General features: G+C 41.2%; 1 protein-coding gene across 1 annotated transcript in view; it reads left to right on the top strand.

Moving 5' to 3' along the window:
* The first annotated feature begins 2,542 nt into the window (after window positions 1-2,542).
* Window positions 2,543-13,714, top strand: part of LOC106597798 (uncharacterized) — a 119,783-nt gene continuing 108,611 nt past the window's right edge. Inside the window, exons 1-3 of the mRNA XM_082958538.1 lie at window positions 2,543-2,708; window positions 11,406-11,515; window positions 13,392-13,410. Coding sequence (XP_082814664.1) covers window positions 11,458-11,515; window positions 13,392-13,410 — 77 coding nt within the window. The 5' untranslated portion in view covers window positions 2,543-2,708; window positions 11,406-11,457. The remainder of the gene's footprint in view (window positions 2,709-11,405; window positions 11,516-13,391; window positions 13,411-13,714) is intronic.

The raw sequence follows: 13,714 nt of genomic DNA on the forward strand, positions 1-13,714 counted from the left end.
GAGGAGACCTTATTACAGTAACTAAGGAACAGGCTGGAGGAGACCTTATTAGAGTAACTAAGGAACAGGCTGGAGGAGACCTTATTAGTGTAACTAAGGAACAGGCTGGAGGAGACCTTATTAGTGTAACTAAGGAACAGGCTGGAGGAGACCTTATTACAGTAACTAAGGAACAGGCTGGAGGAGACCTTATTAGAGTAACTAAGGAACAGGCTGGAGGAGACCTTATTAGAGTAACTAAGGAACAGGCTGGAGGAGACCTTATTAGTGTAACTAAGGAACAGGCTGGAGGAGACCTTATTAGTGTAACTAAGGAACAGGCTGGAGGAGACCTTATTAGAGTAACTAAGGAACAGGCTGGAGGAGCCCTTATTAGAGTAACTAAGGAACAGGCTGGAGGAGCCCTTATTAGAGTAACTAAGGAACAGGCTGGAGGAGACCTTATTAGAGTAACTAAGGAACAGGCTGGAGGAGACCTTATTAGAGTAACTAAGGAACAGGCTGGAGGAGACCTTATTAGAGTAACTAAGGAACAGGCTGGAGGAGACCTTATTAGTGTAAATAAGGAACAGGCTGGAGGAGACCTTATTAGTGTAACTAAGGAACAGGCTGGAGGAGACCTTATTAGAGTAACTAAGGAACAGGCTGGAGGAGACCTTATTAGAGTAACTAAGGAACAGGCTGGAGGAGACCTTATTAGTGTAAATAAGGAACAGGCTGGAGGATACCTTATTAGTGTAACTAAGGAACAGGCTGGAGGAGCCCTTATTAGAGTAACTAAGGAACAGGCTGGAGGGGACCTTATTAGAGTAACTAAGGAACAGGCTGGAGGAGACCTTATTAGTGTAACTAAGGAACAGGCTGGAGGACACCTTATTAGTGTAACTAAGGAACAGGCTGGAGGAGACCTTATTAGAGTAACTAAGGAACAGGCTGGAGGAGACCTTATTAGTGTAACTAAGGAACAGGCTGGAGGAGACCTTATTAGAGTAACTAAGGAACAGGCTGGAGGAGACGTTATTAGAGTAACTAAGGAACAGGCTGGAGGAGACCTTATTAGAGTAACTAAGGAACAGGCTGGAGGAGCCCTTATTAGTGTAACTAAGGAACAGGCTGGAGGAGCCCTTATTAGTGTAACTAAGGAACAGGCTGGAGGAGCCCTTATTAGTGTAACTAAGGAACAGGCTGGAGGAGACCTTATTAGAGTAACTAAGGAACAGGCTGGAGGAGCCCTTATGAGTGTAACTAAGGAACAGGCTGGAGGAGACCTTATTAGTGTAACTAAGGAACAGGCTGGAGGAGCCCTTATTAGAGTAACTAAGGAACAGGCTGGAGGAGACCTTATTAGAGTAACTAAGGAACAGGCTGGAGGAGACCTGTTTGAATAAAAAAAAATGGTGTGCTCTGATTGGTTGCAGGTATGACGCCGCACCTCCACCGGTTTCCTAGAAAATGGTGGTACATTCACTCATCTGTAGCATTCCTTTCCAGGGGACAGATGGAAAGCCATGCAGGGACAGTGCTGCTGTCTCCAATGGGTGTATATTCAGTATTCACCTTGCCAGAAGACACCGGCCTACCTTTACGCTCGTTTACACTGCGCTGCACTCGGGTCGGAATGCAATCATGGTTACATTAAGACACTGTGGAGTCTGCGCTAGATATGGGTCCGAAAACAAACCTCAATGCAGGGTGGGATATGCCACTGTACTCCAAATGTTACCGTTATCGACACTGCTCCATTGAGAAGATTGAAATACTGCTAGTTTTCCCAGAAAACTGCCCTTTTTGTGCTCATGCTAGCTAGCAGTAGCCACAGCAGCCTTTGTTGACACTGTCATTCCAAAATGGCTGAGATGGCAACTGCTAGCTAGCATGAGGACGAAAAGGGCAGTTTTCCATGGGATAACTAGCAGTACTTCAATCTTCTCAATGGGCGTGGTGTGGATAGGTAAAATTTGGAGTACAAGTGGCATATCCCATCCCTGCATTGAGGTACGTTTTCAGACCTATATCTCGCGCTGGCTCCACGGTGTCTTGATGTAACCATGATTGCTTTCTGACCCCAGTGCAGCTCAGTGTAAACAAGCGTATTCGTAGTGAGCATACATCTATACATCTACATTATTAAAATAAACCAAAGTATTTTTCTGTGGTGGCCTATAGAGGAAAAACTGGTATTATATCACACACACAAACACACACACACACACACACACACACACACACACACACACACACACACACACACACACACACACACACACACACACACACACACACACACACACACACACACACACACACACACACACACACACACACACACACACACACACAGAGAGCACACACACACACACACACACACACAGAGACACACACACATAGACACACAGAGAGAGAGAGTGACACACACACACACACACACACACACAGAGACACACACACAGAGAGAGAGAGAGAGAGAGACACAAACACACACACACACACCTGTAGAGCATTAATATGACTCAGGCCCTTATAACTAGAGATGATACACACCCTCGTTCTTTCACAACATAATCTTGTGTCTGAGGAAACACAGTAGCTTACTGGTTGACCTGCGTCTCAGGTATCAGTACACCTTCACAGAGACAGACGGAGGAAGGAATCCCAACGCTAACACACCTACCGACCTGACTGACTGACACTGCTAAAACCTTAATCAGGTAAGCTTTGATTTTTACCTTCATTATAAAAGCCTTGCATATAAAAACGAGTTGGAGTGGAGAGAGTGTGGAGGTTGACATAATGACTGCTTACAGGTTACATACCCTGTTATTAGACTGAGACTGAATTCAGAGGTTTTTGACTGGGTGTGCAAGTCGTTTGGTTTGTTGTTTGTGTACAGGTGAATGGTGTCGCGTTTAGCTACCAAACAACATGCAGTTATGGAGAAGGGAGATTAAAGTTATTTCATTTTTTATCACAATTTACTTCTATTTTGTTCTTAACAGATCAACCCTCTTGTTTATTGTTTGTTGTGAACAGTTCTTTCTTACTAAATCACTTCATCAGCACAGTCAACCAGAATCACAATGCAGGTCTCTCACCCTTCACATGGTGGTGAAGTCATTCTTTAAATAAAAATAGCTTCGATAAGTTTTTATGAACATTCTTTAAATATAGTATTTTATTATTGACAATAAGCCAGCATTTCTATTGTGTTGAGTTGGCATTAAGTATTTTTTATCAAATTGTTTACATCAGTTTTGTAACAGGTCTGTTACCAGTCAGTAGAATTGTGTTAGTGAGTAGGTCTGTTATTACAGTCTATGTTACATCAGCAGTATTGTGTTGTTGAGTAGGTCTGTTATAACAGTCTATGTTACATCAGCAGTATTGTGTTGGTGAGTAGGTCTGTTATTACAGTTTATGTTACCAGTCAGTCGTATTGTGTTGGTGAGTAGGTCTGTTATTACAGTTTATGTTACCAGTCAGTAGTATTGTGTTGTTGAGTAGGTCTGTTATAACAGTCTATGTTACATCAGCAGTATTGTGTTGTTGAGTAGGTCTGTTTCTCTGGTAACAGGTAACATCCCAGGTGGGAGTTCTATGGTTCCACCTCTGAGAATAGCATGAGGCTCGTTAGTTCGTCGGGTGGAATACTACTGTTTGGTCGGCCCTAAGAACAACCTCTATATCCACATCCGGCACACAACTAATGTAATATCTCTGAGCAGGCACTGATGGTTAAATCCACTACTGTTTACTGATGGTTAAATCCACTACTGTTCACTGATGGTTAAATCCACCATCTCTGATTTAATTTTGTGTACAAGAAACTATATCTTGTAGATTTTTATCCTGAATTGATCAATTTGATCAAAATGAGGAGGAATAGTGTGTTGGAATAGTGTGTTGGAATAGTGTGTTGGCTGATAGTGGTCTTAGTATTGGACTTAGGAGTGGTCTTAGTATTGGTCTTAGGAGTGGACTTAGGAGTGGTCTTAGGAGAGGACTTTGGAGTGGACTTAGTATTGGTCTTAGGAGAGGACTTAGGAGTGGCTTAGTAGTGGTGTTAGGAGTAGACTTAGGAGTGGTCTTAGGAGTGGTGTTAGGAGGGGACTTAGTAGTGGACTTAGTAGTGGACTTAGGCCAAACACTTCTAGAAGGTGTATTTGATAATGGACAAACACAACTGTATATTTAAAACCTGTTTGGGATAGGGGGCAGTATTTTCACGTCCGGATGAAAAGCGTGCCCAAAGTAAACTGCCTGCTACTCAGGCCCAGAAGCTAAGATATGCATATAATTGGTAGATTTGGATAGAAAACACTCTAAAGTTTCTAAAATTGTTAAAACAATGTATGTGAGTATAATATAACTTATTTGGTAGGCGAAACCCCGAGGACAAACCATCCAGGGATTTTTTTGGAGTTCACTGTGTTTTCAATAGGTTTTCGGAATATACTGTGTTCAATAGCGGATAAAATCAAAGTGGAGCGAGCTCCAGGTCGCGCGCCCCAAACAAAAGAGTCCACTTGGCTTGACACTCATTCTGAACAGCCCTACTTCTTCATTACTCGAAAGAAAAACATCAACCAATTTCTAAAGACAGTTGACATCTAATGGAAGCTATAGGAACTGCAGATAATCAAACGTGCCAAATAAATGGACATTTTGGGGATATAATGAAGGAATTTATCAAACAAAAGGACCATTTGTGATGTTTATGGGACATTTTGGAGTGCCAACAGAAGAAGATCTTCAAAGGTAAGGCATGAATTATATAGTTATTTCTGACTTTCGTGTCACACTTCCCTGGTTGAAAATGGTTTGTTATGCATTTGTATGATGAGGCGCTGTCCTCAGATAATCGCATGGTTTGCTTTCACCGTAAAGCCTTTTTGAAATCTGACACGGTGGCTGGATTAACAAGAAGTTAAAATTTATTTTGGTGTATTGCACTTGTGATTTTATGAAAGTTAAATATTTCTAATAATTTTTGGGAATTTTGCGCTCTGCGATTTCACTGGATGTTGTGGAAACGTTCCGCTAGCGGAACCCCCAGCCGTAACAGGTTTAAACTGAAGAGCTGATACAAAGAGACTCTACAGCCAAACAAAGGAACAGATTGAGCAGCGTCATACATAGCTGACACGCACATTATACAATAGGTCATAGACCTTACACACAACAGGTGACTCATTAAGTTGTTGTGTGTGTGTGTGTTGCTCCCAGTGAGTGGGAGAGAGCATAGGGGAAGGGGTCAAACTAGAAAAACTAGATGTGTAACTTCACCTACACAGTTTGTGTCCATCTCTGGCTGGACAGTGGATGTCCTGTGTGTGTGTGTCTCTGTCTGTGTGTGTCTCTGTGTGTGTGTCTCTGTGTGTGTGTGTGTGTGTGTGTGTGTCTCTGTGTGTGTGTGTGTCTCTGTGGGTGTCTCTCTGTGTGTGTGTCTCTCTCTCTCTGTGTGTGTGTGTGTGTCTCTGTGTGTGTGTGTGTGTGTCTCTGTGGGTGTCTCTCTGTGTGTGTCTCTCTCTCTCTCTGTGTGTGTGTGTGTGTGTGTGTGTGTGTGTGTGTGTGTGTGTGTGTGTGTGTGTGTGTGTGTGTGTGTGTGTGTGTGTGTGTGTGTGTGTGTGTGGCTGGATAAGATGTAATTATTTCAGCTTGATCTTTCTACCATTGTTTGACAGACAGACCACGTCATGTGATTGATCTGCTGTCGGAAAGACACCCTCATTATCCTTTTGTGTTTTAATCTTTCGTGTGTGTGTGTGTGTGTGTGTGTGTGTGTGTGTGTGTGTGTGTGTGTGTGTGTGTGTGTGTGTGTGTGTGTGTGTGTGTGTGTGTGTGTGTGTGTGTGTGTGTGTGTGTTCGTGCATTCATGCGTGTGTGCGTGTAGGCGTTAGGTGCAAGCTAGCAGCATTCTTCTCAGTGAAGCCCTGCACCTCACTACCCGGCAACCACCTGGTACTCTACCCTGCACAGAGACTATCACTAGCCAGCTACCACCTGGTACTCTACCCTTCACCTTAGAGACTATCACTACCCAGCTACCATCTGGTACTCTACCCTTCACCTTAGAGACTATCACTACCCAGCTACCACCTGGTACTCTACCCTGCACCTTAGAGACTATCACTACCCAGCAACCACCTGGTACTCTACCCTGCACCTTAGAGACTATCACTACCCAGCTACCATCTGGTACTCTACCGTTCACCTTAGAGACTATCACTACCCAGCTACCACCCGGTACTCTACCCTGCACCTTAGAGACTATCACTACCCAGCTACCACCTGGTACTCTACCCTGCACCTTAGAGACTATCACTACCCAGCAACCACCTGGTACTCTACCCTGCACCTTAGAGACTATCACTACCCAGCTACCACCTGGTACTCTACCCTGCACCTTAGAGACTATCACTAGCCATCACCACCCGGTACTCTACCCTGCACCTTAGAGACTATCACTAGCCATCACCACCCGGTACTCTACCCTTCACCTTTTTATTTTATTTATTTTAATTTTTTATTTATTTCACCTTTATTTAACCAGGTAGGCAAGTTGAGAACAAGTTCTCATTTACAATTGCGACCTGGCCAAGATAAAGCAAAGCAGTTCGACAACATACAACAACACAGAGTTACACATGGAGTAAAACAAACATACAGTCAATAATATAGTAGAAAAATAAGTATATATACAATGTGAGCAAATGAGGTGAGATAAGGGAGGTAAAGGCAAAAAAGGCCATGGTGGCAAAGTAAATACAATATAGCAAGTAAAACACTGGAATGGTAGATTTGTAGTAGAGGAAAGTGCAAAGTAGAAATCAATAATGGGGTGCAAAGGAGCAAAATAAATAAAATAAATAAATACAGTAGGGGAAGAGGTAGTTGTTTGGGCTAAATTATAGATGGGCTATGTACAGGTGCAGTGATATGTGAGCTGCTCTGACAGCTGGTGCTTAAAGCTAGTGAGGGAGATAAGTGTTTCCAGTTTCAGAGATTTTTGTAGTTCGTTCCAGTCATTGGCAGCAGAGAACTCGAAGGAGAGACAGCCAAAGGAGGAATTGGCTTTGGGGGTGACCAGTGAAATATACCTGCTGGAGCGTGTGCTACGGGTGGGTGCTGCTATGGTGACCAGTGAGCGGAGATAAGGGGGGACTTTACCTAGCAGGGTCTTGTAGATGACCTGGAGCCAGTGGGTTTGGTGACAATTATGAAGCGAAGGCCAGCCAACGAGAGCGTACAGGTCGCAGTGGTGGGTAGTATATGGGGCTTTGGTGACAAAACGGATGGCACTGTGATAGACTGCATCCAGTTTGTTGAGTAGGGTATTGGAGGCTATTTTGTAAATGACATCGCCGAGGTCGAGGATCGGTAGGATGGTCAGTTTTACGAGGGTATGTTTGGCAGCATGAGCGTGGCTGAGGTGCACCCATGACCAGCTCTGAAACCAGATTGCATAGCGGAAAAGGTGCGGTGGGATTCGAAATGGTCGGTAATCTGTTTGTTGACTTGGCTTTCGAAGACCTTAGAAAGGCAGGGTAGGATGGATATAGGTCTGTAGCAATTTGGGTCAAGAGAGACTATCCCTAGCCAGCTACCACCTGGTACTCTACTCTTCACCTGTCACGACTCCCACCGAAGGTGGCGCCCCCTCCAGCTCGGGTGGCGCTCGGCGGTCGTCGTCACCGGCCTACTAGCTGCCACTGATTCCTTTTGTTTTCCCCCCCTTTCTGTTATTGTTTGCACCTGTCCTTAGTTGGGTTGATTAGCGGGGCTATATGAGCTAGTTGACCCGCCTGCTCTTTGTGCGGGATTGTTTATCTGTTAGTTGCTTTGTTACGCACTGTATAGTATGTAGCGCGAGTGCGTGGGTTGTCGCTCACTGTGTTTTGTCCCCTGTGTTTGGGGCACTTTGATTTTTGTGTGCGCTGAGTTCGCTATTTGGGGTGGCAGGTGTTTTGCTGTGTCGCACATTAAAAAGCCATCACCCGTATCGCTGCTTCCTGCGTCTGATTCCTCCTCCACTACGCCTAAGCATTACATCACCTTAGAGACTATCACTACCCATCTACCACCTGGTACTCTACCCTGCACCTTAGAGACTATCACTAGCCAGCTACCACAGGGAACTCTATCCTATATAACTACTGCTGTACATACTGTATTCTCCACATAGCTCATCCTATATAACTACTACTGTACATACTGTATTCTGCACATAGCTCATCCTATATAACTACTGCTGTACATACTGTATTCTGCACATAGCTCATCATATATAACTCCTGCCATTCATACTGTATTCTGGACATCGCTCATCCTATATAACTACTGCTGTACATACTGTATTCTCGACATAGCTCATCCTATATAACTACTGCTGTACATACTGTATTCTGGACATAGCTCATCCTATATAACTACTGCTGTACATACTGTATTCTGGACATAGCTCATCATATATAACTACTGCTGTATATACTGTATTCTGGACATAGCTCATCATATATAACTACTGCTCTACATCTCCTACTTGTATATTGTCCATACTGTCTATGCAGACCACATATTTATATTCTGGGCTCTGATATGGCTTGTTCTGATCTTTCTTAATTAGATGTTTTTTTGTTGCTTTGTTGTGTATTAGTATTGTACTGCTAAATATTTACTGCACTGCTGGATCTAGAAACACAATCATTTACTGCACTGCTGTGTAACGGTCGTCGTATGAAAGGGACCAAGGCGCAGCGGGTTGAGTGCTCATTTTAACTTTTAATTGAACACGGAACAAACAAAACAATCGAACGAACAGTGTTGCAGGCTACACACAGCAATGCACAAACACAACTTCCCACAAAGGGACAGGTGAAAACAGGCTACCTAAGTATGACTCTCAATCAGCAACAACGATGTACAGCTGTTCCTGATTGAGAGCCATACCAGTCCAACACAAAGAAATACACAACATAGATAGAACCTAGAATACGGCACATAGAACATAACCCAAAAACCCCGGAATACTCAAACCAAACACCCCTCTACATAAACACACACCCCGAACCACATAAAACAAATACCCCCTGCCACGTCCTGACCAAACTACAATAACAAATGACCCCTTTACTGGTCAGAACGTGACATGCTGGAGCTAGAAACACAATCATTTACTGCACTGCTGAAACTAGAAACACAAAAATTTACTGCATTGCTGAAACTAGAAACACAATAATTTACTGCACTGCTGAAACTAGAAACACAATAATTTACTGCACTGCTGAAGCTAGAAACACAAGCATTTACTGCACTGCTGGAACTAGAAACACAATAATTTACTGCACTGCTGAAGCTAGAAACACAAGCATTTACTGCACTGCTGAAACTAGAAACACAATAATTTACTGCACTGCTGAAGCTAGAAACACAATAATTTACTGCACTGCTGAAACTAGAAACACAATAATTTACTGCACTGCTGAAGCTAGAAACACAATAATTTACTGCACTGCTGAAACTAGAAACACAATAATTTACTGCACTGCTGAAGCTAGAAACACAAGCATTTCACTGTTACCTGCTTTAACATCTGATAATAAGCATAGATTTGATTTGAGCCTGTTTGTGGTAGATTGCATGTGAAGCCGTGTGGATGATGTTGACCTGACACACCTTGATGCTTCTCCTGACCACACGATGACAATGACATGCCGGTAGCTCTCTAATATAGTCACCGCATATTCCATTCATCACAATCAGCAAGTTATTGGTTGGAAAGAAAATGGGAGAGCTGCCTTGTCCGAACTACACAAGGCCTCTAGCAGCTGGAGTGTGATTATCTCGGGCCCTCCACCTTCTCCATATCTGTCTCCGTTTCATCCACTCTGTATCTTTCTGTCCATATCTGTCTCCCTGTTTCATCCACTCTGTATCTTTCTGTCCACATCTGTTTCCTTCATTCATTCACTCTGTATCTCTCTGTCCATATCTGTTTCCTTCATTCATTCACTCTGTATCTCTCTCCATATGTCTCCCTGTTTCATTCACTCTGTATCTCTCTGTCCATATCTGCCACCCTGTTTCATTCACTCTTGTCTACATCAGGCTCTGGGGAGAAGTTTCCCCCATGGTACAGATCCAGTATCAGCTTCCCCTCCCCCAATCCGTACCTTAACCATTTGTGGGGAATAATGTTAAACTGACCCAAGATCAGCATCTAGGAACAACGTCACCCTTCTCCCTAAGTTGTGAAAAAGGCCTGCATAACCTGTTATCTTCTGTTCCATGAACTATATCCCCAGAGACCAGTTGACTCTATTATAGTAACCTGTTATAATGATAGTAACCTGTTATTGTCATAGGCGCCGTAAGGATTGGACCAAGGCGCAGCGGGTAAAGTGCTCATCTTCTTAATTTATTTAAAGAAAACACTTAAACAAAATAAACAAACAACGGAAAACAGTTCCATAAGGCTCCCAGGCTATACAGAAAATAACCACCCACAAAACACAAGTGAAATTAACACAACTAAATATGGCCTCCAATTAGAGACAACGACAACCAGCTGCCTCTAAATGGAGGTCATTGCCAAAAACCCAACACAGAAATAGAAAACTAGATTTTAACATAGAAATAGAAAACATAGAACCTAAACCAAAAACACCAAAACACACAAAACAGACACCCCCTGCCACGTCCTGACCAAACTACAATGACAAATAACTCCTTTTACTGGTCAGGACGTGACAGGTATTGTGATAATAACCTGTTATCTTCTGTTCCTAGATCAGTGATATCTGTTTCCATTTGACTCTATTATAGTAACCTGTTATAATAATAGTAACCTGTTATAGTGATAATAACCTGTTATAATGATAGTAACCTGTTATAATGCTAGTAACCTGTTATAATGATAGTAACCTGTTATAATGATAGTAACCTGTTAAAGTGATAATAACCTGTTATCTTCTGCTCCTAGATCAGTGATATCTGTATCCAGTTGACTCTACTATAGTAACCTGTTATAATAATAGTAACCTGTTATAGTGATAATAACCTGTTATAATGCTAGTAACCTGTTATAATGCTAGTAACCTGTTATAATGATAGTAACCTGTTATAATGCTAGTAACCTGTTATAATGATAGTAACCTGTTATAATGATAGTAACCTGTTAAAGTGATAATAACCTGTTATCTTCTGCTCCTAGATCAGTGATATCTGTTTCCAGTTGACTCTACTATAGTAACCTGTTATAATGATAGTAACCTGTTATAGTGATAGTAACCTGTTATCTTCTGCTCCTAGATCAGTGATATCTGTTTCCAGTTGACTCTACTATAGTAACCTGTTATAATGATAGTAACCTGTTATAGTGATAATAACCTGTTATCTTCTGTTCCTAGATCAGTGATATCTGTTTCCAGTTGACCCCATGACAGTCATTGTCTCGTCATCATGAGATCACACCACCTCTTCCTCCTGATCTACCTCACAGCTCTCTGCTGCTACTGGGGTAAGTACAGTAGAGTACATTAGAGTGCAGCATAATACAGTAGACAGCGGAATACAGTACAGAACAGTAGAGTAAAATAGAACACAGTAGAGTACAGTACATTACAGTACAGTAGAATACAGTAGACAGTAGAATACAGTATTGTAGTATAATACAGTAGAATACAGACAGTAGAATACAATAGAATAAAGTAGACAGCAGAGTACAGTATAATACAGCAGAGTACAGTAAAATACAGTAGACACTAGAGTACAGCAGAGTACAGTAAAATACAGTAGAATACAGTAGACAGTAGAATACAGTAGAGTGTAGTATAATACAGTAGAATACAGACAGTAGAATACAGAGACAGCAGAGTACAGTATAATACAGCAGAGTACAGAATAATACAGTAGACAGTAGACTACAGCACAGTACAGTAAAATACAGTAGAGTACAGTAGACAGCAGAGTAAAGTATGATACAGCAGAGTACAATATAATACAGTAGACACTAGAGTACAGGAGAGTACAGTATAATACAGTATAATACAGTAGACAGTAGAGTATAGAATAGTACAGTATAATACAGCAGAGTACAGAATAATACAGTAGACAGTAGACTACAGCAGAGTACAGTAAAATACAGTAGAGTACAGTAGACAGCAGCGTAAAGTATGATACAGCAGAGTACAGTATAATACAGTAGACAATAGAGTACAGGAGAGTACAGTATAATACAGTATAATACAGTAGACAGTAGAGTATAGAATAGTACAGTATAATACAGTAGAGTACAGTATAATACAGTAGAGTACAGTAGACAGTAGAGTACAGTAGACAGTAGAGTACAGTATAATACAGTAGAGTACAGTATAATACAGTAGAGTACAGTAGAGTACAGTAGACAGTAGAGTACAGTATAATACAGTAGACAGCAGAGTACACTATAATGCAGTATAATGTAGTAGACAGTAGAGTACAGTATAATACAGTAGAGTACATTATAATACAGTAGACAGTAGAGTACAGCAGAGTACAGTTTAATACAGTAGAGTACAGTAGACAGCAGAGTACAAAGTTAGTACATTATAATACAGTAGCCAATAGAGTACATTATAATACAGTAGCCAGTGGAATACAGTAGAGTACAGTATAATACAGTAAATACAGTATAATAAAGTAGAAAACAGTACACAGTAGAATACAGTATAATACAGTAGTGAGCAGAGTACAGTAGAGTAATTCATTCAGACAGCTGATGGGTGAGTACAGTAGAGTACAGTATGGTAGAGTACAGTATAGTAGAGTACAGTAGAATACAGTATAGTATAGTTCAGTAGACAGTACAGTATAGTAAAGTACTGTATAGTATAGTACAGTAGACAGTAAATTATAGTATAGTACAGTAGACAGTACTGTATAGTAGAGTACAGTAGAGTAGAGTACAGTAGAGTAGAGTACAGTAGAATACAGTATAGTATAGTTCAGTAGACAGTATAGTATAGTATAGTATAGTATAGTATAGTATACTATAGTACAGTAAACAGTACTGTATAGTAGAGTACAGTAGAGTAGAGAGCAGGTCCACTGTACTCAAGGGCATGGTTAGGTTAACTGCTGCAAGTGTAAGTAAATGACATTTTAATGGATGCTGTTGCTTTTTATTACATAGAAAACCTGGATATTAGTATTGACATTTGTACATGTATTCCCCAGGTAGTAGCAGATAGAGAGAGAGAGAGACAGAATAACAGTTAACAGTACTGTCAAATGAATTGGAAGAATTCAAGTTTTTATTCATTGCCCACAACTAATCACTTTCTTCTCAGTTTAAAGAAATTAAATAAACACATTCAATTATTAAACCAATAAATGATGTCATTGTCTTCCCACAGGAACATCAGATGCACAACGGTAAGTCATTGTCATCTGAGCCACATTCCAGTCCAGAATGAGGCCTATAACAAAAACAATATCACATGTACATGTCAAACTAAACCCATGTATTACACATGTACATGTCAAACTAAACCATGTATTACACATGTACATGTCAAACTAAACCCATGTATTACACATTTATACATTTACATGTCAAACTAAACCCATGTATTACACATTTATACATTTACATGTCAAACTAAACCCATGTATTACACATGTACATGTCAAACTAAACCCATGTATTACACATTTATACATTTACAAGTCAAACTAA

Source organism: Salmo salar, chromosome 12, assembly GCF_965601325.2.
Source record: "Salmo salar chromosome 12, fSalSal1, whole genome shotgun sequence".
Classification (NCBI taxonomy): domain Eukaryota; kingdom Metazoa; phylum Chordata; class Actinopteri; order Salmoniformes; family Salmonidae; genus Salmo; species Salmo salar.